Raw genomic sequence first — 27,695 nt, forward strand, 5'->3', positions numbered from 1 at the left:
CCCTTAAATTCCACCATTTACAAATTGTTTCGAGCCACCTAGCTTCCTAAGTTTGTCTCTTCTTGTATCTCTATAATTACTAGAAGTCGACATGGGCATGGGTACGTTATAAAGCACTTTCCTATTAATTAGGGTGGGACTGGACCCGGACCAATAGCGGGCCATGGTGTTTTGGCCCCTTTTATCTTTTCCAGGAATAGGATGAGGTGAGTCCACCCCACAGATAGCCATGCAATTTTGGCCCTTCACTGCAGATATTTGCGGATAAACAGCACACCCCGCCCTCTCCTTTTCTTCTCCTATCTCTATTCCTCCCCAAAATATCTATCTTCTCTCTTGTGCACGTTTTAGCCCTCGATTTGTTTTCTTTCTCTCCTTCTTAATCTCTTTCCTTCTCCATCTTCTCCTCCCATAGAGCTTGTCTTCTTCTTAGCACAGAAGGAAGAGGGTGAAAAGAGACATGAAACTTGACCACCGCTATCATCACCACCACGTCCCTTGTTTGCATTGCCACCCATATAGCTATATTAGAATGGTACGAACACTGTTTTCCAAGACTCCACCAGACACCAGTACATGCGTGTTGGCTCTACTTCTTTTTGATGCACTCTTTGCTGCAACATGTATAACTTGTTCTTATATATATATATAGGTCCAGCACTTGATTGAGAGGTGCCTACTCCTCCACATGACTCAAGATGATTGCATCAAGGCTCTAGCAGAGCGTGCAGGCATCCTGCCCATTGTCACCCTTACAGGTCTCTCTCTCTCTCTCTCTCTCTCTCTGTGTGTGTGTGTGGGTGCGTGTGTTTCTACAAGTGCACGTGTGCACTTGCGCCTGAGGTGATCTGATGATGCATGTTGATCGTATTTGCAGTGTGGAAAGAACTGCTGAAAGAGAACAGAGGTTTCTTCCAAGCTTACTTCCAGTACGCCACCCCAAGGCCTTTCACTTGTAAGCCTCTAGACCATGCGTCTCATCTTTCTTGTTTTCACGTTTCTCAGAACAGAAGTTTTACATATGGGATTTGCAAGTCATGTGGACGAAAGTTGATGATGATAAACAGTATATCATTCAATAGATCCAAAAAAAAAAAAAAGGAACGATGGATTTTGAAGACCTACGCAAATGCTGTTGGGGCACTGCTCAGTCCTAGAAATCCTTCCTAGGGACTACGTAGTCCTGGCGTGGAATCGATCCCAACCTATCGAGCCTAAGTTAGGTTTAGAGTTGGGACGGATTGATATCGGCTCAAATCTTGTCTTAGGTTAATCACATAGAGTCTGGTTGAATAAGATTTAAAGATAGTGGATAAGGTTTAGAAAATTTCCATCGGGATTTTTATGAAGACAAAAGGTGCAAGATGTTTCAAGTTGTCAACCCATCAATTTTGATGGATGACAAGCAATGGCATTATAGTTTAATTAATAGTATTAATGATGTAAAAGCATGAAATATACAAACATTCTACAATTATTTTGTATACTTAATTAAATTTATCTGCCAGGTTGTTTTGGAGTGGGTTGTGCAAGGATTGGAATTGTGTTGGCCTTAGGTGATGTTAGATCTGAGCTGTAACCTAACCCAACCTGGGATTGGGTTAGAAATTTTCAGCCCAAGCCCATGTCAAGTTTGTATCAGCCAACTTGACAAAGTATAGGTGTAGAAATTCTTTGTGCACCACGAGCGGTGTAGAAAATCTGACATGGAGCGCACCATGTTATTCGATTGGTCCACATAGCCATCACTTTCTAATACGTATTTAATGCTTGTAGATCGTATTTTTCATTTAAAAATTTTATATGACCAAAGGATAGGGATATTTTCATCATATAAAATTTTTAAACAAAAAAAATAATTTATAGTTATTAAATATGCATTGGAAAGTAGTGACTATGTAGACCAATCGGATAAGATGGTGCACTCCACGTTGGATTTTCTACATCATCCTTGGTGTACAAAGAATTTTTAGTATATATATACTCTAATCAGGTATAAGTTGAACGCAACCCAAATTGCACCATCCCTTCATCCCAATTGTCGACACATGTTCCCTATGGTTCAAAGGAGAGAGTCGATTGAAATTTAGGGTCACATATCAGCATTCTGATGCGGGTTATGGGTGCGATTCATCAGAGGTAACAGATTACTACCCTAGCTGCATTAAAGATCTAATTTTTATCTTTTTATTTGTTATTTTTTTAATAGACTCTACAAGATAGCTAGCCGTACAAAATTTACTGGTACAAAAGCTATTCCATCAACAGATTTTGAAGACAAAACTATTAATATGGGGCTTCATTCTTTTCAGATAAATCTCGGCAGAGCGTGTCAAAATTTGACAGGAGGAAAAATTGGAGGGGGGCAAGGCAAGACTGATCCAATGCTTGCTTCTCTAGGAGTCAAGACAATGTTTGGAAGCAGTGATCCATTTTATCCTACGTGTGCTCGCATGTATACAAGTTTATATGTGGATTGTGTTGGAAGTCATGCTCTAAAAACATGTAAGTTTCCTAAATAATTGTAACATATGACAAGATAAGGTTACAGAAGTATGACTCGGTTCATGCTTTATTTGTTAAGCCTGATAAAATTTGTCATCCCTTTATAAATTTGGGGTCATACGGTAGTCAACACTCTTCATCCTTCAAGACATAGTTCCACCACATTTAGGAAGTGTTTGGCTCACAACTAGAATCAAAATTAGAATGGATAGAAATCAGAATCAAATGACTATATCCCCTACCATGTTTGGTCCATGACTAAAATCAGTATCGAACATAAAAATAGAAACTAGATTTTGAGAGATTAGAACAAAAATTATATTAAATTGGAATGTAACTCTTCCAACTAAATAACTAGTATGAGAATCACTCATTTTCATTCCAATTCTATAGTCCAACTTTCTCCAATCAAACATGCCAAGTCAAATAAAAACTATACCCATTTGAGCACCACCGATCTTCTGATATGCATTTAAATATAGTCCTTATTTTTTACCCCCAAAAAAAAAAACTACCAAATCTCGTTAAGTCGTTTCCCAAATGCAAATTAGGCCTGACGCCCAACGAGCTCAGTCTTAATTCAACTATAAATTTCAAATATTTTCAAATATTCTCGCTGCTCTTCTTTTTTAATGATGTACAGTCTAATGACACGTTCCATATTTATGAAAATAAGCGGGGCGAAAGAGGGTAAGAACCGGACCTGAATGATCGCAGAAAGAAAATTATGTCGCTACTCATCATGATGACAACAATTGTTTTTTTGTAAAAAACCTATGTCATACAGCTCTCTTTTAACAAGATCTTAACTCTGCCTTGACCTCTAGCCTCCAGCCAAGTCCAGAACCTTCACTGACTCAATAGCAAAATTGTACCTAAAAGTAAATTTACTGACATGACTCATAAGATCAAACAGATTAGGCTCAAACTATAAATGATATTTGAACAGACCGAACCAAGACTGACCAACTCCGAAGCGCCCAGCCCCGTCCCCCTGCAGCTCCAAGTTACACCAGAACTCCCAGATCAAATATGGTATACACCAGTTTTCTTTTCCAACGTCAACAGGAGGGTAAATCCTTCAAATAAAACACTGCAACACCAAAATTTTTGCATGGCTTGTATAATTATTTAGTTAATATGCTACAAAGAATAGCCAAAGATTAATTTTGCCCATCAACTCACTGAAGCAAAGTTGTACCGTTGACACACCCAATTGACACGTTTGGAACAAACAAACTGAAATCTCCGTCCACTCAAAAGCTGTAAATATACATTTCCACCACAGAAATTACAGAGAAGTGCTTGGTAAGGAACCCATGAGAATTACCGGGCTGCTATTCCTGGGCTTCCATATTTTGTCTGGCCTTGCCTTGGAAAGAATATCAGAGAAAAAACCTGACATTGAATTGGAACTAGAAGGCTGGAAATATCCATTTATAACTCCCTCGAGCTCTTTGCCAGCTCCATGTGTGACAAGTTCTGCAGGAAGCTCTTTCCCATTTGTAGTGGTCGTCTTGCCACATGGGCAGCCCATGAGCTTTTGAAAGCAAGGTTTGTGAAAAAGGGACCCACATGAACCACATCTTTCAGCTTCAGCTTCCTGTTAGTGAAACTGAAATTCAACCACCTATACGAAGATATAAAATGTTGCATGATAAAAAATTACAAGAACTGACCTGAAAGGGAAAAATGAGGGATGAGGGGTCATCACAGGCTTGTCGGGCAGCACAGGGAACACCAGCATCATAACACATAAGGCACTGCTGCGTAATGTGCTCGAGGATTCTATTGGAAATGGTTTCAACCATGACGGGAAGTGCTGTTGTGGAAAAGGAAAATGAAATGATAACAAAGTAAATAACATCCTAGATGAGGGATGTGTCGATGTGATGCAAACTTATGAACTTAGCATTTAGATTGCATGAGCAAGAAGACCGTCTACGTGCTGAATGTTATAATGTGAACATAGAAGTTCAGCATGGACAAAGGTCTTTTGACATTGAAGTCTCCATATACTATAATACTAAAACGTTTCTTTTGGCTGTTGTTTTGGATTCACATCAAGGGAGAAGTCCAGATAATATCAGAATATCTAGTTTTGTTAGCTGTAGTCCAACCTGGCATCAAAGGTCATATCCACTTACATAACTCAATTATTTCTTAACGTAGCTGGGTTTTGTGATTCTCTATTAGTCATCTTAAAATAGTTCAGGGTCATCACGGGCATATTGAGCTATTCTAGGCTCGGAAACCATCGTCTGTGCTTGTTATCATGGAAGTGATTATTGCACAGAAGTATGGCACAATATAGTAATAAATTTTCTTCCATATCAGCTTCACAGCTCTCTTCTTCCTCTATTCATTTCCCTTTCTTCTCTCTTTGATCCATCTCCTTCACCAGCTCTAGCAATTTAAGAGTTCATACACCTTACCTTCATGCCCATTCAACAGTGTGTCAAGTTGACAGAGTAGGTACCCTCTCAACGACCCATGACCTCTACTCACCATTCTATACTGCTAATTCATCTCTTTTTCATACATCTATTATCTCTCCCATTTTTCTCCTCTGCCTACTGTCTCTCTCTAACCCATAGACCTTGCTATGATGTTTTCAAGGAGCTGGTGGTGTTAGGGAGACTCTATGAGACAAGGATAATGTGAAATTCAGTTTTTTGGAATCAGTGGACTTAGTGAAGCCTCTTTGGATACTGAAAAATTGGTTGCACCAGAACATGGCATATGTTTCTTAATGATAAAAAAAATATTAGGTGGTTGCTTCATCAGAGATTCAACAATATTAAGTTCCAAATCTTTTAAAGAAGGACTTGCTTGGTAGCCCTACTAGCAACTGGGCATATGGATTTCCAATCATCCAAGGAATCAAAACTTTAGGGACTAAAATTTAGTAGGGCCATGCTGAAGGAAAACAGTGTTAAACAGACTGAAAAACATATTTGATTCAGTTAACATGGCACATAACATGTCCTTTGTAGTTCCTAGTAACTTTACCTTATCATTAAAGGCGAGCTGATCACATTTTTCTTGCAATCCAGATAACAGAAATGGAGAAGGAAAATCATTTTCCTCTTCTTTTCCAAGAATCTCCAAACAACTAAACAAAATCTAACGGAAACTAATCATGGTAATCTTTTTGTGTCAAAGTTTGAGATGTATGCTGATGTATGTTAAGTAGGAATTCTTGGTCATGATCTTGCCAGGTATGTTGTGGTTGTGTTACTTGCAGATAAAGTAAGTCCCAACTAACAGACTGGTATGCTTATTCTCTGGTCTTTTTTCCTCTAACATGGTTTACCCTTTTGCTTTATGCCTCTGCAACTGATATTGGGAGCCACTGAAGTTTGGAGCTTGGCAATGCGTTCTTGTTATGGTCTTCTTTTGCTCTATTCTTGTATCTAAAGGATAAAATGGAATCAGAGAATGTTCAAAAATCATAATACTTACCTGCAAATGCCCCTTTTGAGAGATCAACAAGGTCTCGAAGTGCAAAGAAGTCATTGCTTTCTAGAAGATGCCGACGACATCCAAGGCCTCTTTGAAAGGACTTCCGAAATGGGCAACGAACATATGGAAGCATAGCTGCTATTTTCTTTCTGATATTCATAACATGAAGCAAAGCCGGCACCTTGGAAAAAAGAAAAGGATTGACTGCACTCACACAGAGCATGGGCTGGAAGACAAAAACGTTCAGCAGCAATAAGTGAGAGGCTCAAATGTGTCAGGCATCTTACAATGCTAATAAAGATGTGAACCACAATAATCTTACAGACAGAATTAATTGACATGAAAAGATATCAGAGGCAGCACAACTACATGTTACAAATTAAAAGCTTAGACTGCAAGTATTCTCGTACAGATTACAGAGGCTAGGTTGGCATCTAACAAGTTATACTAGAATATTTCTTGTAAAATTCAATTATCATCACTAAACAAGGTTAGAACACATTACCTGATCATAGATAGATTCCAAATATGCTTTAGCCAACTGAGAAACAGGATATAAGGAAAAATCCCAGAGATTCAAGACTCTTGCTGGCAGAACTGCAGTATCATTTGTATGGCATGAAGCACAAAACAACTGACCTGTGTACTCACAAAACCGAGGTTTTTTCAATCCTAGTGTCTGCACAAGTTCTCCTAACAAGGTTTTTCCAGTGTCCAACTGTATGTGACATCCTGCACATGTATAATGTTGTGATTCCAGCAACTGTCTTGTAGATTTCCGAGGTTTTATCTCAACCACAAGTGATATAGTCTTCCCTAATGGTGAAACATCTTCTAGACTTGTCTCCCCACAATTTGAAACTTCTAAATTCCAATCCTCCCTAAGCTTCTGCAGAGATCGAGGAACAAGAGCTTTTAACAAGCTAGGACTATGAACAGCTTTACCTGGTGAGAGAAAGCAAACAAGAGGGCTAGTAGGTCCAAAAGGGTATCTTGGGTTAAGAATGGAGCGCAAACAATCTTGAATAAGCATACTTCTCTCACTGACAACATTTGGAGATGCATTCCCAAAGATTTTTCTGGACTCCCGCTCAACACAAGACCATGGAGAAGGAAGAGCTAAACCACTTTCAATAAAAAGAATCCTCAGCTGCCGATAAAGAGCATAGAAATCACGGTACCGGCGCTCAACCTCCCATCGATCTTGACCACACCACACTCTCAATATATATACAGTATATTCCTTCACCCCAACCAATCTCTCCCCAAAAGAAACATCTCCCTTCTTTTGTTTTGCCCCCACAACTTCCACCCAGTCAATCTTGGAAGGGTACTGGATATTCGGATATGTATCATCTGTGCCAGAAGTAGAAGCAGTTGAGCTACCATCTCTGAGGTGATGAGACTGCTGCGTTATGTGCCCACGATTAGGCAAAGTGTTCCTGCTTAGATGAGAGTTCCCTGAATCTAGAAGAATCTGCTCCATCTCAAGAACCATTTCATCATATGAATCATCTGTGTCCAGGTTCTTGACCTACAAAGAATAAGAATATGAATATTATAGAAGTTGGGGAATCTGCAAAAACATAGCATAGTTCTTGCATATATCATAACCGATCTGAAAATACATGACAAACTAATTTTGAGTACTGGTAAGTGGTAACAGGCAAGCATTTGTTTAGTAATATCCAGACTATAAAACAATTCATAAAACAAAGAAAAATAAGGTACAAGCTAAAACAGCAAAATTAGGTCCATGGCAAACAAGAAAATGATGATCCATTTGCAGGACTATGGTCTCACTTGACATAACCACGGAGCCACATCGACTGGACATTGCAAATGAACCACTAGTGTGCAAAATATTGATTGTGAAAGAATATCAGCAAAGTTTGCACCAAGTGGTGTTTCAATGTGGCCTCAAAGCATATAATTCTGTCTCACGAGTTTAGTGCAGTTCCTATATCAAATATTTCCCAATTATCACAATATCTGTCCTATTTTCAAGTCTTGGAAAACCTTGTAGGATTGCTACCCAGTAGCACAACGAAGGGGCTCTGGTTAGGCACGAAAGGGAAAAAAGGAGCTCTTCCTGCCTGCCAACTAGCCTTCTAGGTTCCATGGTGCACTTTTCTCATGTCTTGCTAATAATCCACACTGAAGTTCAATGGTTAAGCTCAGGTGCTGTTTCAAACATGTTTCTACTCTTACATACTTCATGCTTTGATTGTCAAAGCTGACCCATACAGATGAACTAATGATTATTGGTTAAGTTTGACATTAAGACCCCAATAATGTATTCTTTCGATTTTTAAGTTCTCTAGGTAGTTCAAGTTTAATCTTATATTCTTTCCAAAAAGATACTAAGACAGGGAAAACAAAGAACTCCAGCTAGCATCAGATATAAATTGCAAAATATCATAAGCAAGGAAAGAGGCCGTGCCTTAAAAGAGAAGAAATGTCTCTCACAAAAATCATAGTACCCATATCCATAACTTACTGTTTTTATATTCAATTGCATTTATACCAAAGTTACTGGATATGTGTCAACAGTTAAGACCAGAAAATAGGTTAACTCATATAGCTTTGTTTCTTATTTTTCCTCCCATGCAAAGAGAAAAAACCCAGCACCATCTAAATGCTACAACATAAGCTATTTCTTTCATGGGATAATTTTTTCAAAGAACTATAACAGATTTTTCTTGTTTATTAGAAGGGGAATTCTTAAAACTTCTTTAGGAAATTAAGGATATGAATACAAATATTACTTTTCTTTTCTATCTTTAAACATGACGAACTTTGGATTAGCAATTGTTAACATGACAAGAAAAGAAAAACTTGATCAAATACTTTCCTATATGGTTGACATTGCTCATTATATCTTTTTAGTTAAAATTAGGTTTAAATCAAATATATAAACTCACATCTTGCAAAGGTCAAAAGTTCCATGAGCTTAAAAATTATGCAACTAGTGATGCTTTTGCCTTCCAAAGCATTAACTGGCCTTCAGGTTTCAAGGTAGGCCCCTCTCTTGCCCAGAGTTTCCTTGGTTGAGAAAGCAATTCTGTTGATGGCTGACATCAGGTCAGAAATTGGTCCTAAAACTTCAATAAGAAACATCTAGATCCACAAAATCAACCTTACATCTATATAAGGCCTCAGTTGTATTATTATTATTATTTTTTTAAATTAAGTGGTGGCCTTCAAGATCATTCAAGTTCCATTATACTGGTTTGCTTAAACCAAGAGTGAGAGAGAGGGAGAGATAGAGAGAGAGAGAGAGAGAGAGAGAGAGAGGGAGAGAGAGAGAGAGAGAAGAAGGTATCCTTTAGAATCTACCATAAAAAGACAAGAAAAATACAACCAGATATCTTGCTCCTTAAACAGGAGGTTTGTCTTATAGTATTTCAGAGATTGCAAAATATATATAGTATTTCCACTGTCTTTGTAGATGATGAATTCTATTCTATTTAGTTCACTTCTTGGACATGGACATGAGAATCGGATGCAAAGACATACCCATACATCTAAATTGGTGAGAGGATAAGATGGAGATACTGGGATACATAGGATAAAATATAATTCTAATTAGATAATATAAGTTTATATCTTAACTATAGCGTAACAGAAAACATAAAAAGATTTATCTTTGACACATGTTTCTCATGTTAGCTGCCCAATTAACTAAAAAGAAGTGAGAAATAATATTCTACCAATTTATTTTAATATCTACATCCTTAACCACTCTTTACAAAAAAATAAATGCTCATTACTAAGAGGATCGAACTAATTGTTGGAACAGTTAAACTCCCTACCAATCTTTAAAAACTTTAGACAAAGAATTTCATAAGTCTCCAAGTGACTAATGTGTATCTGGTTCGGATATGTATTTGACACAGATATATGTATCCAACACTGATTTTTGGAGTTGGGCATGAATGTTTAGGTATTACTGATCAGAATACTCCTTTCCAATACTAGACCCTATCCACAAATGGTCATTCAGATTGCAGGATCAATATAATAGCAGGGTATTGAGGAGATCAATCAGACCAAATAAAGCTTCTCAAGCACTTAATGGCCTCTCCTACCACCATAGAGAAAAACACAAATAGCTCGAGTTTAGGTTCTGCAGAACTCAACTATCATAAGAATCTACAAAACTTTTACTACTGAAGAAGTTCCCAATGAAAAACTCTAAATAAAAGTAATAAAATTTATAAATTTGTATATCCTACTAATGCTTGCACTATTGAAGTATCTCAAGTCATCTATAATAAATTTTATAGGCCTGCAGTGGAAGTTGATGTTCATTACAGCTCAATTAAGATATCCTTCAACAACATGAACTTGTCATTTTCAGTGCCCCACTCAATTTAGTTTTTCAATGGAAGAGAATTAGTTTCAGAATCATCTCCTAAGGTATTGGTGTTATTTGCTATTTCTGCAATTTTTGCAATTCCCAGTTTCCATTATTTCCATATATGTAAACCTTTGCAACATATATAGGCCAATTCTAACTAAAAGACATGACTCCATCTACTTATAAATGTGTTATAATCGAGAATAATAGAAACTTAAAAATTTACTCGTGTTCAAGCAAATAATTTTAATTACCACACGCGAAACAGAAAAAATAAGGGAAAAAGAACAAAAATGCAGGTTTTTATCTCTAATGGCCAAAGCAATTTTATGTTTGACTGACCTCATCCAGTATAAGATCCTCTTCAACCATGTCAATGGACTTTAATTTTCCATTTAAAGTTTCAAGGACGCCAGAATCCTGACCATTGACGACCATTGGCAGGAAAGAAAATGCTTTATCTCCTTCTTGGGTCCTGCTCTCTTTGTCTTGAAATTCTCCACCCAAAGTAGCAGAAAACTGCATGACCGTATCATCACAGAGAGGATCTGATTCACCAAATAATCGTTCTTCAGGAGTCCCATCAGAATCAACAACAGCGACTACCTTACTATGTACAGAATTGGTTTCTCCTTTACCACCACCATAAATAAGATTGATTGCACCTTCTGTAGGGTATTCTTCTGAAAGAAGCTTCTCTGAATTTGAAACTTCACAATCACTTGAAGGGTTACCTACTGAATAAGTCCTTTCATTCATGTTAGAATTATTGGCAACCTGAACTCGAAAGCTGGCTGCTGGTAAATCACTCACACCCTCTTCTTGCTCCATGCCATCGCACAAGGAATCAATGACATGATTCTTAGCCAATAATGAAATGTTTCCTTCAGTTTCTGAAGGCTCCAGATGCTGCCAAGTAAGTTGATCACCACAGAAAGACAGAGATGTTAAACCACCAACCCCAGTTTCTTGCATAAATTCATCCCAATCATTGGAACCAAATGCCACCGACGAGTTCATGACAAGTGGGTTTTCATTATTATCCTTGGTTTTTTCAGCATGACACAAACTGTGCTTATCATGAGGAAGAATCCTACCCCTACCCTCATCATCCGTGCCAGAGTCAAGCATCGAATCCTCATCCTCCGAATGCTCACATATTGACAAGGCATCCTCATCAGCTTGCACCACCATCTCTCTTCGAACAGAATTATCAGAAGCTAATTGACCAGAATTTCTATCATTGCCCTCCACAACGAGAGATTCTTGCGCTAAGCAAAGCCCACCAGAGATTGGCAAGTCTTGTGCAGCAGCCGGCAATGGATTGGATCCATTCCCACTGGCTGAAGTTCCATTATAATCCAGATGCATGCCCTCTGAAGACACCAACATTTTGGATGAACTCATCCCGTCTGATAAAAACAAATGATGAGAAAAAGCCTTTTTATTCGACGAGCAATCGTCTCCACCACCATCAGAGGTGGCTGGATCCCCGTTCCAACGACTCCCATGAAGTTTGTCTCTTGCGCTGGCGCAGCCATCGGAGAAGAGATCTTCTCCAAAGCTATTAAGGTTCTTGAATGAATCTAATATATCACTGTAATTCCCGACCGAACTGCAGAGGCTGGCACTTCCCAAAGCCGAGTTCGCGCTGCAGTACCTCTCGAGATCGGATCCCTCGCAGGAGGAGTAATTGGACCGGGCATCGTCCTCGTCATCAGAATCATTTCCCCTCCCGGGAAAGAATTCATCGAACGGATCCTCTCTCCATCGATCCTTCTGCATCCCCTCTCCATCGATCATCGAGACCGCCCACGGAGAGGGATTTGTTGAGGAAAATTAACTGAAATCGGGGCAGGATCCTACGATCCACCCGAAAGATTGCAACCTCTTACTGGATTCAGCTGGGTGGCAAATGAGATTTCCCCCCTTTGTCCCCTGTTCTCTAGGGTGGCTTATTATATGATGAATTGATTCAAGCGAACAAAGAAATTGGAGGAATTCAGAGAGAGAGAGAGAGGGAACGTACACTGACCTTCGCGAACTGAGGATTTGGGGGCGAGCCAAGCACGCACAAAATTCTCGACGGCATCCACATCCCCCTCTTTTTTTATATGCGGAAACACCCCTCTGCTATATTTGACCTGCCGGTAATGCTCGGCCCTCATGAACTTGGCGAACCGAACCTTAGGGGTTTGGATCAAATTATATACATTGCCCCACTTTTTTTTTCCATTTGGTAAGGATATGTTATTCGGCTGCACTTCAAGATTTCTACCCAACGCCAGGGAACGGATGGATTTCTTGTAATTATATGGATAAGAACAAAGAAAAATGGTAATCTCTCTCTAATTTTGAAGTAATGACCTTTTTTTTTTTTTTTTTTTTTTTTTGGGTGGGGGGTGGTAAGAAGTAATGACTTTATTTTACATCTTAAATAGGTCATGGCATGCTTATAGATATGATATGATCGTCAAAGCATTCTATCATAAAATAATATATTTGTCAAGTATTAGTTGGTGGCATGTGTATGATTAGTTATGTATTATAAACAGTTTAAAAAGACTTTGCATCGTGTTGGGACTATTCAATCGATCCCCGACTCCGACTCTACATCGGCTTAATAAATACAATACTCCAACTAACGATTAGCTAATCGATCGACAGTTGGTTATTATTAACCAACAACGAACAACCACAATAACTTAGTTAATTTCCGATCGGAAACTATCGGCATGTCAGAGATACCGATGCATGCTCATTCGGATCTTCAGGACTACCAACTTACTATTATTATCGACATATAGTCGGCCTATCTTCTCAATATATCTAACTATTATAAACAGTTATCGACTATGTGTCACGGTCATTAGTGGACATAAATGATCCATTAACTCCATGATTATGGTCCGATAATTTAACGCCATAAAAAGCAGGACTACGTGCTTGACGGTTACATCAGAATCATTTATAAAAAGGGAGGTAAATGAGCAGCATGGGTAAGATGATTTTGGATTGAGATTCTGCCATTTCAAATACTCTTATCTGCTGTTTACCGCTCCCTGCTGACTTAAACATTAGAAGATCTTCGTTGGATACAATTTCGGTCCGTGAAAATTTTGTTTTGTAGGTACTTTTCATCGATGATTGACGACAGAGGATTGGCCGCAACACATCGTATGCTAGAAAGAGACGTTAATTGATTGCGTAGAATGGTTGTTGAAAATAAGAGGCAGGAAAACAAATATCCAATTAATGACAATCAAATATAAATAGCAGTCAATCCGTGTGAGGTGCAATGCTTTAAGGGATGCAAAATCTCCTCTTTCTCTCGTTGAAAGAGATGCGATCAAGGCTTTCTGCAAGAGATGCGTTGAGAGGTTGTTTACAGATACGACCACATATTTGTTATTAACATTAGGATTGTTAAAATTTGATATTTGAGTGCTACAATTCAAGTTTGGAGTCTAGAATGCATATGCTAGACTTCAAGCTTCCTTATTATATATGATAGAAAAGAGACAAAATATAACATGCCAGAATTTATGAAATCATTTTAGGTTTGTATATGCAAATAAAATAGAATATGTTTTTGTCCAGTGAGGTTTCGTTTAAGAAGGGAAAATATGGGTCGGAAAATGTCAAGCTTAGAGGTTCGCCATAGCAAGTTAGACTTGGACTTTCTCATCATATATAGTAAGCATTCGTCAAATGTTTATGGTTAATATGCCTAACAAGAATGCCATCCAAAGAAAAAAAAAAAAAATGCCCAACAAGAAATCCATTACTTGATATGAGAGAATAGTTCATCTGGATGATGACTAGTAATCATGAATTTAATATGACTGCCAATGTATCAAAACATTTGAGAATCTTTCCAAATTTAAAGGGGGTTGAAAGATGTAAAATATTAGTGAACTTGGACCATTGGCTCAAAAGGGTAGTCATAGAAGTAGAGATCACGAAATAACCAGCTTAGCTATCAAGAAATAGGGTGATACAATCTATACAAAGTTGAATAGGATGTACATAAACGTTGTCGCAACAAAAGTTTGAAAGGTCACTTGTTAGATACATATGGGAAGCATCAATTGTGTTTGACCCAGACCCCGCCATCGCTTGTAATTGGCATTTGTGACGAGCTACATTGTTTCACACTCATACCACCTCCCATATGCATCACACTCCTCGAGAATGGTTGGTCCCTCGACATCTATCTGTGTGTTGCGGCTACCGAGCTTTCTCTTGCCCATGATCTTGTTCGTCTTCACAAAGGCTTTGTCGAAACAAAAGATTTTTAAGAAGGGCTTATTCTTTCCTTATGGATTTTAATGGCAGTGGGCACCGGCTTCCTTTTAATGCTCCATTGAGGAATTAAGTTGTAACCAACAAAACTCAAATAGTGATATGGCTAAATTTGTGTCATGGCTCTCCACTCCTTTTGGAATATCAAAAGTTAATTTTGATGCTTTAATCACACATGACAAATCATTATGGTCAATTGCTAAGAACTAGTGGCAAACTATTGCTGCTCTCTTCACCATCTTTTGTTAAGCTCATGGCTGCTTGGTTTGGACTCCATATTACTGTGGTTGATCTTAATGCATTGCAAGTCTAGTTGGAAGGTGACTCTTAATTGTTATTGCATGGATTTCCATTTCTTTTTTCACCTGGCATGAGCCCATACTCCTGTTGAATGACATCAAAGTAACCCGGACGTTATTTTGGACATCTTATACTTATCACAAGGCCAACAAGCCGCAGATTCATGGCAAATCAGGCTTTGCAAGGGGATGCTTTTGATCCATACTTTGCTTATATCCTTCAGGCTGATGGGTTTTCTGTTGCTTTTGTCAGGAAAGCATGGTTGGATGTGTGCTCATACTTCATTTCAAGCTTCTACTTATATTCAGCATGTTCTTAATGGTGATTTATTTGTTGCTTGCTTCTCTGCTGGTTTTCTCATCGCTACACTGCCGAGATTGATGCTATGGTTGGATGCATGCTCCTATCTCATTTCATTTGGTCACTTATCTTCAGTGGATTCTGTGTTGCTTCTTTTTACCTTATGACGTTGGAATCATTACAGACTCTGCTCAAGCCTGTGCTACTGCTATCAGCTGGATTTTCCATAGCAGTAGTAATGTGCGGTAGTCGGGATTTTACTTTGTGATTTGGAATTTAGCTCCCGGCTCTTCCCTTTTGCAAAAAAGGAAAAAAAAAGTTTTCAGAAAGGTTCGAAGCTTTAAAAGTCGAGCCGACCCCACATATGAGCCGGATCTTCCCCTCTGCATCGAATATTGTTTGTTTCCCGTGGCGTTATAACCTATGCTACCGAGCGCTCTCCTATTTTAGCAAGGTCGGTGTGGGGCGACTACGAGCGAGGGAGAACGAGAGGAGAGAGTTAATTAAAGAGGCAAGATGCAGAGCGCTGCATTGGGTCTGTTGTCGCCCTCAACCCCTCTCCTCAAGACCCGAAGCCCTCTGAGCCCGAATTCTGGATCCTTCTTCGGGCTTCCCTCCTACCAACCCTCGCCGATCCCCAATGGCCTCTCTCGCCCTCTTTCCTCCTCCTCCTCTCGCCTCGGCACCGCCGGCTGGGCTTCTGGCCCTGCTCTCACGCCGGTTCGGAAGGGGGCGGAGGTTCTTGTGGCCAGGGCGAGCTCCTCCGTCCCGGAGAGCGCCGGCGAGGGCAGCGCCGCCGCCAAGCCGAGCAGCGGCGGACTGGTTGGAACCCTGCAGCTGGGAGCGCTCTTCGGTCTCTGGTATCTCTTCAATATCTATTTCAACATCTATAACAAGCAGGTACGACTCCTCCTCCTCAACTTCCTCGGCCTCCTCCTGTTTTCTGTTTCTTCGTCTGTCCTCCGATCCGCTCTGAGGGAGGATTATTTATTTAGTCGCGTGTCGAGGGATTGTGAATCGGTCTCCCTGGATTTTGTTCTGGGAATCTGTTTCTGAGGATCTCACGGCTGAGCATAGCGCTTTTTTTTTTTTGCCCTGAATGGAAGACTGATCAAAGATTTTATCTACTGCAGCTTGTTTATAGCATTGACAGCAAATGATTCTTCTATAGTTTGTATGAAGCTTAAATCTTCCCTGATTTAATCTAGTCTTGAGCTCAAGTTCTCCATGTCTGTTTATAGATTGTGGTTTATGTTTTTGTTTTTCTGAATTTGTTTTACCATCGTTAGGTATCCCTTTCACTGTTTTACTATGCATCGAAGTCTTTTAGCTACATTTGCCTTTGATTTTGCATCCTTGTTCACCTGTAGAAAGAGGCCATTTGTAAAAATCCTGCAAGATGTGCATCTTAAGCAACAGGCAACACGCTTGCCTGAAACCAATCTCGATGTTTGAAGTTGACCGCATTTATGAATCTGTCTGGCTCAAACAAATTTCAGAGAGACTCAATTCTATGAAAACTGCTGAGTCAGGTAAAAGAGGATCACTTAGAATGATGAATTTTCTCCTAAAGTGATAAGAAAGAAGCTGTTTAGGATATCTTCATTCAAAATAATTACTGGGTTTACTAGGTTTCTTATTTCAATGTTCTTTATATTATTTCCCCATTAAATTATTTTCCCTTTAAGAGAAACATTTTTGCTTAGACATAATCACTGGGTTGTTTGGGCTATGCTGTAATTTGATGTCAGATAAGCGGCAAAGTACATTTACTACTTCCATGTGTCGCAGGTTCTGAAGGTTTTTACATTCCCAATAACCATCACGACATGTCAATTTGCCATTGGGACTGTCCTTGTTTTATTTATGTGGTTGACTAATCTCTACAAGAGACCAAAGATTTCTGCTTCACAGGTATCATGATGTGATGCTTATGTGAAAATTACGAGCAATTGATCAACTATATAATGCAGATATAATGTATCTAATTACGAGTTTCTTCTTTTCAGCTTGTAGCTATTCTACCACTGGCTATGGTCCACACTTTAGGCAACCTCTTCACTAATATGAGTCTGGGAAAGGTTGCTGTATCATTTACACATACGATCAAAGCTATGGAGCCCTTTTTCTCAGTCCTTCTTTCCTCCTTGTTCCTGGGAGAGGTGATTCTTGCTGTCTTACACTTTTCTAGTTTCATTAGTGCACCAGAATCCTCAACACAATATGCTGGTTGCATTCTAAGATATCCTTATAGGTGCTATACTTGATCATATTCTCCTATTTTTGAGTTGTTGCTTATGTTACCATTGGATATCCTTTAATATCTCCTATGCCTTTTCTATTTGCATGAAATTTAAATGGCTCAAATATATACCATTAATCAAGACTTAAATGTGCTTGTAAAAAAAAAAAAAAAGGGAAGAGGGAAGTTTATTCCTCCAGATGTTGATCATGTAGCTTGTACAACCATAAAGCTGCATTTTGTCTAAACTGGAATCTGCAGCTTTATATGTTGTGATTTCCTGCTCTTTAGACCAGTAATCATTTACTAGATGTGAATGCAGTTGCCAACTGTTTGGGTTCTTTTGTCTCTTGTGCCAATTGTTGGTGGTGTAGCATTGGCATCTATGACTGAAGCTTCTTTTAACTGGTGAGTTTTTCTTATTCATTGTAGAATTGTAAGTTAGATGATAAGTTAAGTGCATCCCAGGCACTTGTGTTTGCATAGAGTACTTAAAGCTTTTTCAGTGTTTGCATAGGCACTTGTTCAGCTTGTTTCTTCTTTTCCTTTTAATTTTATTATGCTGGAGTATGAGTTACGGGTTATAAACGCTCTATAACAGGGCTGGATTTTGGAGTGCAATGGCTTCCAACCTGACCTTCCAATCTCGCAATGTTCTTAGCAAAAAGCTCATGGTTAAGAAAGAGGTGATCTAGATTTCCAGGAAAAAAAATCATTTCTAGTATATTTTCTATATTAATATCTTTATGTTATCATGTCATTCTTTCACATTCTTTTTTATCACTGAGCTGTAGAGCTGATGAAGGTAGTTGCTTTAGCCAATTTTGCTGTTGGCTTTTCCTGGTATTTTTATACTTGACCACTTTTCTATTCATTGCAGGAATCTCTGGACAACATAAATCTCTTCTCGATAATAACAATTATGTCATTTTGCCTGTTAGCCCCTGTAACTCTGTTTGTTGAAGGTGTCAAGTTCACTCCCTCATATGTGCAGTCTGCTGTGAGTATGACGTTATGATGTTTGCAAAGATGCTTTAATATATATGTATGTGCTTGCATGATGAGTGTATATGTCGGTCTTTCTGTGCTTGTGAGCATGTAATATGCATACAATGTATGCGCATATATATGTAAATGCCTGTTTTAGTTGGAATTTTGTGAAATCTCTGCTTGCTGGAATTACTGTAAATGTGTGTCGAACTTGGTGCCTCTATTGGCTTTTCAAGTAATGTATGTCCAATGCCTCACTCTACAAAGATACTATCTTGGGGGCACCAATCTTGATGCACATGAGCAGCTATAAGGTTAATTTGACTACTAAAAATTTAACAAGAGGTGACTAATCCAAATCTCTCTCTCTCTCTCTCTCTCTCTCACACACACACACACACACACAAATTAATTTGTTAATATTCATGGTGCTTTAAAACATCTAATATGGGTAATTTTCTTTGGTCTACCCCTCATGGACATTGTAGGGTTTGAATCTTAAACAGATATATTTGAGATCCCTTATTGCTGGGCTATGTTTTCATGCATACCAACAGGTGAGACATTCTAAACTCTGTATCTTTGCATCTTGTGTACAGGAAACTGTACTCTGCAAAACCATATACTTCACCTTATTTGGATTAATGTCTAATACTGGAAGCAATACATTGAGGTCTTGAACAGATTCCTGATGTTGCATTGTGACTGTTTAAGCAGTCATTCTGCCTGGCTGACTTGTTACAGATCTAAGAGAACTAGATTTCCATTGTTTGTGCTGTCACAATTCTCATCTCTGGAATATTTTGATTTCACATATTCTCCTGTCGATGTTTTATTTTCTGAACTTCAGTGGATTTGCTTATCTACTTACATGAAGTGTTCCATTACTTGTCTTGTTGATTTTGCTAAGTGTAAATTGCCAATGTTCAGGTGCTTTTGTTGTTCAGATTATGATTGATGAAAATTCACATCATCTATGCTTTCTTAATCCAAGCTATTTACTTATTTGTTTCTTTAGTTTTCACTGTAGATTATCTTAATAATTGCACTTCTTAATATTGTACCCAATTGTGACTTCTATAGTGCTTTTAAAAATGTTTTCAGCTGTCGGTACTGCTCGTTAAATTTTTTTATATCTAAGAGAAGAATTGTGCAAGTGCTAAGAGCATGCTAACTTTTTGGGTCAGAAACTCAAATCTAAGTGGCCTATTGGTTTCCCTTCTTCAACTACAAAAGGTTCAAAATCTGTGAACATCTAAAAGTTGTCTCATGCAAACTAACTTCTTTATCTCAAGAAAGTGTAAAGTATTGGTTTCCAAGCACTGTATGGTCAGCATTTTGTTTCATTTTAGACAGTTCAAGTAAGACATGCTGAAAAGATATTCTATGGTAAGGGAGACTTGAAATAAGTTTTACAAATTAAAAACACATCTTAAAAGATTTAATAGTTCTAAACATCGAGAAACAATATTTAGAAAATGTCATGCATCTTTAGCTGATCTAGTAGACATGAATGCCACCATTTAGAATAATTAAAAATGGTGATATGATAAAATGTTTTGAAATGCTATAATAAATCACTATGTGGTTAAGAAGATAATTGTAAATTGGATTAAACTAATATTACCTACCAAGAACTAATATAATCCATAACTTGTGGTCCATATGGTAAACTTGAAGAAAGTAATATACTTATGGCAGTAAATTTTCAGTATGGCAGACCAAAAATTTGAAAACCATGCATTTTGGGCAAGTTCTCATAGTTTAATTTTAAACAGCTTTTGATGTAGAGTTAGAAAGCTTTGGACTTTGGAATCAAGTCTGATAATGCTTAGGGAAGTCATCTTCAGGACAAACGTATGTAGTTTGTAGAATTACATACAACTGTGGCCAACAAAATATCCAAATTATCAGGGGCAAAATAATGTGATCACGCTATGTTATAGCCTTAACATTGGAAAACATGTCTTCTACTTTTGACATACATCTTTATAATATCTTTTATTATCAAATATATTTTTGGACTCATGAAGGTGATTAAAGGATCAATTTTTTAAACCTGAACCTTGCTGAAACCCAGAAGTTCTTTAAAAAAAATCATATATTTTAGTCCCCAAAGCATCTCATCTAACATGGAACTAAATAGTAGTTGGTATTTCAACAGAAATATTCATAAACAAATGTTCCAAACACATAATGGCTTTTATACGCATTTGAGCTTGCTAGGCACTTGATGTGCTATCCAGGTGAGGAACTACATTACAATGTCAAAAACATGTTTATTGTTGTTCAATAATATGATGATGCATTCTTTCTCTCCAAGAGATAGTATTGTATTCATTGTGTATTTGTCAAATAAATGCGAGTAGTAGAGTACTTATCTTGAATTTACTGGGCTTTGATGTAATTTCAATTGCTAATTATATGAAACCATGCACTAAAATAGCAATAGGAAAAACTTCAGCACACATCAAATCCGATGACTAAGGTATTTATATCAATAGACTTAACATATTTATGTAAGAAATTAGAATACAAATAATAAAACATAAGAGAGAATACCAAAAATTAATTTTAGAGGCCAAGTTTGACCATACAAGGGCATACAACTTTGTATCTTTTGCTGATATGGTGCACAATATGATATGTGCCTCATCGACCAGCTGTTGGTATGCTTTTGTAATTCAATATTTGAATCCTGTTATAGTATATAAAAAATCACGGTTCGAAGATTTTGTTTGGCCAAGCAACCCCTTAAAGTTATCTTTTAGTAGTAAAGCTGACATGATTTAAGTACTAGGAAAAGTTGCACATTAGGGGAGTCACTTGGTTTTAGTTGACCAGGGATGCAGATCATTCTGCCCAAGTCTATGAGCGTTTTGTTTTTCTATTGTAAAAAGGTGGATTGATATATCAAACAACCATTATGATGGATGTTAGGCCTGCATGTATGCAAATAGTTATATGATGCTTTAAAACAGTCAAATATTGTAAAGATGTTCCCTAGTTCATAGCTACTAAGTAGTTCTAATCCATTTTTCTGGCAATTTTTTTTTTGAAAATTTAGCATCCTATGGTAAGGCGAGTCTCTGTTTTGCTGTAACAGTGTGCTTTCCAGTTTTTTACCTGTGATTGATTCAAGTTACAGAAGTTGAGGATAATAGGAAACTAATTGTTCTAGGTTCTATGAATCTCACTCCATATATGATAGGCTAGTTACATGTGCTTTGACTGAATGAATGATTGAGACACTGGTGAACCGTCCCTGCATTCTTCTATCCTTCTACCTACCAATGATTGCACGCATCACACATGTTGTACTATTTATACTTGGTGATACAGCAAAGTAGTAATTTTCTTGATAGGCTGCCTTTCTTTTGCAAATTCTATGCATCACCTGTCTTCTCTTGTAAATTTCTCTTCACTTAGTCTCATCATTTGGTTTGATTCGAAAATGCTCTATTAGGTTTCATATATGATACTAGCAAGGGTGTCACCTGTAACTCATTCTGTGGGCAACTGTGTGAAGAGGGTGGTGGTCATTGTGACCTCAGTTCTTTTCTTCAGGACTCCTGTTTCATTTATCAACTCGCTTGGTAACTCCTTGTCCTTCTACCGGTGGCACCAGATGTATTCAATACCTCTAAGTGCAATATCTTTGGAAAATATTTGTACTGCAGGAACTGGTGTGGCGCTCGCTGGTGTTTTCCTGTATTCCAGGGTGAAGAGAATCAAGCCAAAGACCGCATGAGTGGTCGTCTTTCTTCTGTTCCATTTTTTGTGTTGGTTTGTGGGTTCTTCTAGAGATGATATCGTAGTGTTAAAATGGTTAGGCGTGCTACAAGAAATGTTATTCATATTTGTTTTGCTGCTTCACTTCTTCCAGTTTTCCAGCAGCATGTATGCCGGATTCAGAAAGAAAACGGATTTACTTTTAGCCCTTTTTGACAGAATTGTAAGACGCTTCTCTCTCTCTCTCTCTCTCTCTCATATAAATCTTTTTTTTTTATTTTTATTTTTTTTGTGGAATGTGGGGTGGGGCGGGTGGGTTAAACCGTTTTAAAATTTACCTTCGCATAGGCCTGTTTTTACAGAGCTATGCATGCTTTTGTACACAATTGTTTGCCTATTTTACGGGCAGTGAGGCAGCTTAGGGGGCGGGAATAAACTGGCCATTGAAGTGAAGGGTGAGGACCAGAATACTTGGTCAAAAGGATTAAATGCAAGTAGTCGTCAATCTAGGAGTTGAGTCTGGATCTCAAGTACCTGTTCAGATGTCCTATGAAAACACAAGCTGGTAAAGAGGGGAAAAAAAAGGGAGAGCAGACAAAGTTGGGATGAAATGGGTTTTCTCCCCCTTTTTGACGGATTCCTCTCGTCACACTTTTTAAACTGGCGCATGGCGCAGATGACCAACCCCACATCCAAGAGAACTGTGGAGCGGCCGCCTATTCTATCCAATTCTCCGAATCTGGAAAAAATTGATAAACATTGGAGAGGCCCCTGCGTGGTAGCCTGACCGATTAAGCGGTATTCCTTATACTATGCATCAGTTTAAATAGTCTGTGGTCTTTGTATCCTTCGTTTATGGCAAAAAATAAACGAAAGTTGTGCGCCCATGGGACAAAGAATAAGCAATTTTATTTCTCGTAGAAAGCTGGAAATAGCAATATGGTACAAAAATAGACTGAAGATTTTCGGTGCTCCTAGTTAGGGGGCTATTAGGCATGGTAACAGGATGGTATGGGTTTGGTAATCTAGTTCTAGATCCTTTGAGGGATTTGGATCCAATGTTTTAAATCCCGTGTAATAGAATGTTCTAATTTCTTCACGGAACAAAAACGTCCTACTCTCAGCCATGGTCCCGTCGGTAGGCTCCTCTTGTCTTATTTTCTTTCCTTTCTACTTTTTTTTTTTCACTTTATTTTTTTCCTTTCTTCCTTTTTCCATCTTTCTTGTTTTTTATCCCATCTTTTACTTTTTTTTTATTCTTTTCATTCTTTTCTTCTTTTCTTTTTATTTTTCTTTCTTTCTATGTTTCTTTTTCTTCATCTTATATTTCTTTTTATCTTCTCTCTTTTCTTCTTCTTTGTCTGTATGAATAAATTTCAAAGTCCGGATCCTATCACGAGGGGACAACATACACTGAACGCAACTTCACGAGTTTGCAGAAGAATGGATCATCATTTACCCTTTCTATTTATTGATGCAAGAAGGGGGAACCAAGAACACAGAATAAAAGATAGGAAAATAGAGTCACAGAAAATTGATTGAAATTTTCTTTGTTAGATCAGAAGTAACTGTTTTGTTACAACAGAAATCAATCTTATAGTCAATCTGAAAATTAACTCTCCAATTTTTCACCCATATATCAGATTCATGACTTAGAATTATAACAAATCCGACATTATTAACTGACTCTTCAACAGCTAGTTGAGCTGGCGCTTGAGCTGTTATCATCCGTCAAATGGAGAGAGAGAAATGAGAGGCTTGAGAGATTTGGAAGATGAGCATGCAATTGGTGATACACTTCATTTTATTAAACTTCTTCTTCTTTTATTTATTTACAAAAACTGTACAGTATCAATTACTTCTCCCTCGAAAAGCTCCTTGTCCTCAAGGAGTGAAGGCTAAAAATCTGATTTAAATCTCCTCAGCAAATTCTCAGATGGCATCAGCTGGAGAAGTATTCTGCCAAAGAATTAGCCACTGAGTAGCAATCTTATTTTTATTTTTGACTATAGGTCTGTCCAAAACAGCCTGAGGATAAGGGTAGGCTGCAATTGAAAAATTAAGAAGCTCAGATGAAGCTACGATGTTGGAACAAGCAGCCTTAAGTAATGAAACATGAAACACATCATGGATCTTAGCATGTAAGGGAAGCTGCAATCTATAAGCAACAGCTCCAATGCGTTCAAGGACTTTAAAGGGACCATAATACTTTTGATGAAGCTTATGATGAGAGTGAACCATTGAGTGCTGAACGTATGGTTTGAGCTTAAGGAAAACTAAGTCCCCAACTTGGAATTGTCTCTCAATACGCCTTTTGTCAGCCAATTGCTTCATTCTGTTAGAGGCCTTAGTCAGATGATGCTTAAGTAAAGCAATTGTTGCATCTCTGTCCCTCATAAAAATATCCACAGTTGCCATATTAGAATCCTTAGGGACATATGGTGTGTGAAGTGGAGGTGGGAAGCCATATAGGGCCTCAAAGAGGGTCATTTGAATTGTAGAATGATAAGATGTATTATACCAGAATTTAGCCAAACTCAACCATTGAAACCAGGAATGGGGTATATCTCCACACATGCATCTTAAATAAGTCTCAAGGCATCGATTCACCATCTCAGTTTGGCCATCAGTCCAAAGGTGATAAGCTGTTGACAATTTCAGAGATACTCCTTGCAGCTTGAAAAATTCTTACCAAAATTGGTTGGTGAAAATGGCATCTTTATCACTAACAATTGTATTAGGAAGACCATGGAATTTGAAGACATGATCCAAAAAGAGTTGAGCCATAGATTTAGCAGTGTAAGGATGAGTGAGGCCTATGAAATGGGCATACTTAGTCAAACGATCCACAACAACCATAATAACTGTCCTACCCTGAGATTTAGGTAGTCCATCAATAAAATCCATGGTAATGTCAGTGAATATTCCTTGTGGATGAGGAAGTGGCTGCAAAGAACCAGGGGATGCCACATTTTCATACTTATTTTTCTGACACACAGAGCAATTTTGAACATATTCTCAAACATTCTTCCAAAGGCCCTTCCAATATACGATTGAAACAAACCATCTGCCAGTAACAGTAACTCCAGAATGGCCTCCAACTGCAGAGTCATGATAAAGTTCTAACAATTTTTGTTTTAATTCCCCACAATTACCGACTACTAGCTTCCCAAATCGTCGTAACTGATCTTGCTGCCAAGTATAATGAGGATGACAGGTAGAATCTTGCTGCAATTCTACAATCAGTTGTTTCAATGTCACATCAGTCTGTCATGTATTCTTGATATCCACCATGAGCTGATCAGAAATTATATGGGCAATGATAGTAGCAGCAGTAGAATGAACTCGAGAGAGAGTATCAGCAGCCTGATTATCCAATCCCTTCTTGTATTGAATTTCATAGTTAAAATGCTGCAATTTAGTTAACCATGCTTGTTGTGCTGGAGTGGTGAGTCTCTGCTCTACAAGAAACTTGAGACTCCAATGATCTGTCCTAATGATAAAGTGCTTGGTCAACAAATAATGTTCTCACTGTTTGACTGCAAAAAGTATAGCCAACATCTCCTCATATGCTGAAAGACCCATATTTTTTGCTGACAATGCTTTACTAATATAGGCAATAGGATGGCCTTCCTGCATCAACACAGCACCTATTCCTTCCCCAGAAGCATCAGTTTTCACAATAAAAATTTTTGAAAATTTTGATAGAGAGAGAACTGGAGCATTCACCAAAGCTTGCTTAAGCACTCCAAAGGCATGTTGAGCTTCCATAATCCACTAAAAAATGCCTTTCTTCAATAATTCAGTTAAAGGCCATGCTATCTTACCATAATCTTGTACAAACCTTCTATAGTATCCTGTTAACCCTAGAAAACTCTTTAGTTGTTTAACATTTTGAGGAATTGACCATGACTGCACTGCTATAACTTTTTTGGGATCAGTTTGCACACCAGCTGCAAATATCACATGACCAAGATACTCTACATTATCCACTCCAAAGCTACATTATTTTCTTTAGCATGTCAGTGATTTTTCCTCATCCGTTGCAACACAACCTGCAAATGTGTTAAGTGTTCCTGCCTAGTTTTGCTGTAAATCAAGATGTCATCGAAAAACACAAGCACAAATTTCCTCAATAAAGGCTTAAAGACATCATTCATAAGGGATTGAAATGTGGAAGGGGCATTTGTTAACCCAAAGGGCATCACTAAAAATTCATACCCTCATGAGTTTTGAAGGCAGTCTTTGGAATATCTTCAAGCCACATTCTTACTTGCTAATAACTAGACCGTAAGTCAATTTTCGAAAATATTTGAGCACCTCCCAATTCCTCCAACAATTTTTCAATCAATGGAATGAAAAATTTATCCTTCACAATGATATTGTTAAGACTTCTGTAATCAATACACATCCCCCATGTGTTATCTTTCTTCTTAACTAAGACCACAAGACTTGCATATGGACCGAAGCTATTTTGAATGACCCTTGACATCAACATATCCCTCACCATGTCTTCAATGACAGTCTTTTGCATGGAAGCATATCTATAAGGCCTAGCATTGACTGGTTGTGAGCCAGGTTTAATTGGAATCCTATGATCATGGATCCTTTGTGGGGGCAACCCTTTTGGCTCTTGGAAAACATCTTCATATTGCTTCAACAAACTTCTCAATGCATTCCACTGTTGTTGTTCAGCCTGGAAAGCCTGTTGTTGCATACCCCATTGAAAATTTTTGCACATAGAATCACACTTGAGTTCTTGGCCATTAGCTACCTCAACCCATATACCAGTAACTATAGTAGTAGGACAATGGAGCCTTCTTGCCATTTGTTTACTAAGAAAATTATGGGTGCTTCCTGTATCTATCAACACATGCAACCTTCTCTTTCCACAACTTCCCCTAAGCAACATAGTTTGGTTAGTTCCAGTTCCCCACGTAGCATTCAGAGATAGTTGTCCTTCTTGAATGCTACTATCACACTATAATCTCTTCTACCATAGACTCAAGTTCCTCTTCATCATTTACTTCTTTCAATTGCAGCACATGTACTTGTTTCTTTTTACATTTATGACCAGGAGTATACTTTTCATCACCCCAAAAGCACAGGTTCTTAGCCCTTTTTTCATCCATCTCCTTACTAGTTAGGGTTCTTGGGACTCGATTGGATAGGTTAGGTAATTTGGTTGTAGTATGGCTAGTATTGGTATGAACTGGATCCTTTGGGTTCAGAAGTGATTTCCATTGAGTGGCAGAGATGATTAGGATCATTGGCTTATGGTAGCTATTGACATTGGAAGAATTGAATGGGGTTTTTTGATTGACTAACATAGGTTTGGGCTTTTGTTGAATAGCTGCTATAGCAAGTTTTTGTAATCTTGCAAGTGAATAGACTTCTGATAAAGATTTAGGTTTAAACATCCAAATTGGCATTTGGAGTTCATCATTCAAGCCAGAAAGAAAAAAAACTGAGAATTTGTTCTTCAGAAATACC

The 27,695-nt window shown here is 38.1% G+C and overlaps 5 protein-coding genes across 7 annotated transcripts; 2 read left to right on the forward strand and 3 right to left on the reverse strand.

Moving 5' to 3' along the window:
* Positions 1-257: 257 nt before the first annotated feature.
* On the forward strand, positions 258-2,583 carry LOC105046338 (uncharacterized). Of its 2 annotated transcripts, none has more exons than XM_073252538.1 (4): positions 258-535; positions 653-758; positions 878-955; positions 2,269-2,583. In XM_073252538.1, exons 1-4 carry the CDS (start codon positions 461-463, stop codon positions 2,520-2,522), a joined length of 513 nt encoding a protein of 170 aa, XP_073108639.1. In that variant the 5' UTR covers positions 258-460; the 3' UTR covers positions 2,523-2,583. The 2 variants fall into 2 exon arrangements, with proteins under 2 accessions (XP_073108639.1, XP_010923199.1); XM_010924897.4 differs by having other exon boundaries at positions 283-535; positions 2,313-2,583.
* Positions 2,584-3,612: 1,029 nt separating this feature from the next.
* On the reverse strand, positions 3,613-12,532 carry LOC105046349 (uncharacterized). Of its 2 annotated transcripts, none has more exons than XM_010924911.4 (6): positions 12,369-12,532; positions 10,676-12,271; positions 6,476-7,504; positions 5,971-6,196; positions 4,185-4,327; positions 3,613-4,108 (listed from the first exon to the last, which is right to left on the reverse strand). In XM_010924911.4, exons 2-6 carry the CDS (start codon positions 12,134-12,136, stop codon positions 3,797-3,799), a joined length of 3,171 nt encoding a protein of 1,056 aa, XP_010923213.1. In that variant the 5' UTR covers positions 12,137-12,271; positions 12,369-12,532; the 3' UTR covers positions 3,613-3,796. The 2 variants fall into 2 exon arrangements, with proteins under 2 accessions (XP_010923213.1, XP_019711171.1); XM_019855612.3 differs by having other exon boundaries at positions 12,363-12,532.
* Positions 12,533-15,647: 3,115 nt separating this feature from the next.
* LOC105046355 (phosphoenolpyruvate/phosphate translocator 1, chloroplastic) lies at positions 15,648-22,423 on the forward strand. Its single transcript, XM_010924924.4, has 9 exons — positions 15,648-16,138; positions 17,030-17,152; positions 17,248-17,400; positions 17,803-17,888; positions 18,082-18,166; positions 18,361-18,480; positions 18,959-19,027; positions 21,937-22,066; positions 22,151-22,423. The coding sequence occupies exons 1-9, from the start codon at positions 15,755-15,757 to the stop codon at positions 22,219-22,221; spliced, it is 1,221 nt and encodes a 406-aa protein (XP_010923226.1). The 5' UTR covers positions 15,648-15,754; the 3' UTR covers positions 22,222-22,423.
* Positions 22,424-24,134: 1,711 nt separating this feature from the next.
* LOC140855357 (uncharacterized) lies at positions 24,135-24,620 on the reverse strand. The gene has a single exon (XM_073251240.1). The coding sequence runs from the start codon at positions 24,618-24,620 to the stop codon at positions 24,135-24,137; it is 486 nt and encodes a 161-aa protein (XP_073107341.1).
* Positions 24,621-24,890: 270 nt separating this feature from the next.
* LOC140855358 (uncharacterized) lies at positions 24,891-27,030 on the reverse strand. The gene is made up of 6 exons (XM_073251241.1): positions 26,523-27,030; positions 26,094-26,155; positions 25,735-25,979; positions 25,358-25,438; positions 25,267-25,303; positions 24,891-25,190 (listed from the first exon to the last, which is right to left on the reverse strand). The coding sequence occupies exons 1-6, from the start codon at positions 27,028-27,030 to the stop codon at positions 24,891-24,893; spliced, it is 1,233 nt and encodes a 410-aa protein (XP_073107342.1).
* Positions 27,031-27,695: the final 665 nt, after the last annotated feature.

Source organism: Elaeis guineensis, chromosome 2 (genome assembly GCF_000442705.2).
Source record: "Elaeis guineensis isolate ETL-2024a chromosome 2, EG11, whole genome shotgun sequence".
NCBI lineage: Eukaryota > Viridiplantae > Streptophyta > Magnoliopsida > Arecales > Arecaceae > Elaeis > Elaeis guineensis.

What these genes read in the sequence shown, in the direction of transcription:
- LOC105046355 (XM_010924924.4), top strand. Translation starts at nt 15,755, where the DNA reads ATGCAGAGCGCTGCATTGGGTCTGTTGTCGCCCTCAACCCCTCTCCTC. An exon ending in CAAAGATTTCTGCTTCACAG is followed by an intron (nt 17,153 to 17,247) that starts GTATCATGATGT and finishes TCTTCTTTTCAG; the next exon opens with CTTGTAGCTATTCTACCACT. An exon ending in CCTCATATGTGCAGTCTGCT is followed by an intron (nt 18,481 to 18,958) that starts GTGAGTATGACG and finishes TGGACATTGTAG; the next exon opens with GGTTTGAATCTTAAACAGAT.
- LOC105046349 (XM_010924911.4), bottom strand. Translation starts at nt 12,136, where the DNA reads ATGATCGATGGAGAGGGGATGCAGAAGGATCGATGGAGAGAGGATCCG. An exon ending in CTCAAAAGGGGCATTTGCAG is followed by an intron (nt 4,328 to 5,970) that starts GTAAGTATTATG and finishes TTTCCACAACAG; the next exon opens with CACTTCCCGTCATGGTTGAA. An exon ending in CCCTCATTTTTCCCTTTCAG is followed by an intron (nt 4,109 to 4,184) that starts GTCAGTTCTTGT and finishes TTTCACTAACAG; the next exon opens with GAAGCTGAAGCTGAAAGATG.
- LOC140855358 (XM_073251241.1), bottom strand. Translation starts at nt 27,030, where the DNA reads ATGGCAAGAAGGCTCCATTGTCCTACTACTATAGTTACTGGTATATGG. An exon ending in ATTGTTGGAGGAATTGGGAG is followed by an intron (nt 26,156 to 26,522) that starts GTGCTCAAATAT and finishes TGATATTTGCAG; the next exon opens with CTGGTGTGCAAACTGATCCC. An exon ending in ATTTGGGAAGCTAGTAGTCG is followed by an intron (nt 25,304 to 25,357) that starts GTAATTGTGGGG and finishes ATGACTCTGCAG; the next exon opens with TTGGAGGCCATTCTGGAGTT.
- LOC105046338 (XM_073252538.1), top strand. Translation starts at nt 461, where the DNA reads ATGAAACTTGACCACCGCTATCATCACCACCACGTCCCTTGTTTGCAT. An exon ending in GCCCATTGTCACCCTTACAG is followed by an intron (nt 759 to 877) that starts GTCTCTCTCTCT and finishes TCGTATTTGCAG; the next exon opens with TGTGGAAAGAACTGCTGAAA. An exon ending in CACCCCAAGGCCTTTCACTT is followed by an intron (nt 956 to 2,268) that starts GTAAGCCTCTAG and finishes TTCCATCAACAG; the next exon opens with ATTTTGAAGACAAAACTATT.
- LOC140855357 (XM_073251240.1), bottom strand. Translation starts at nt 24,620, where the DNA reads ATGGCAACTGTGGATATTTTTATGAGGGACAGAGATGCAACAATTGCT.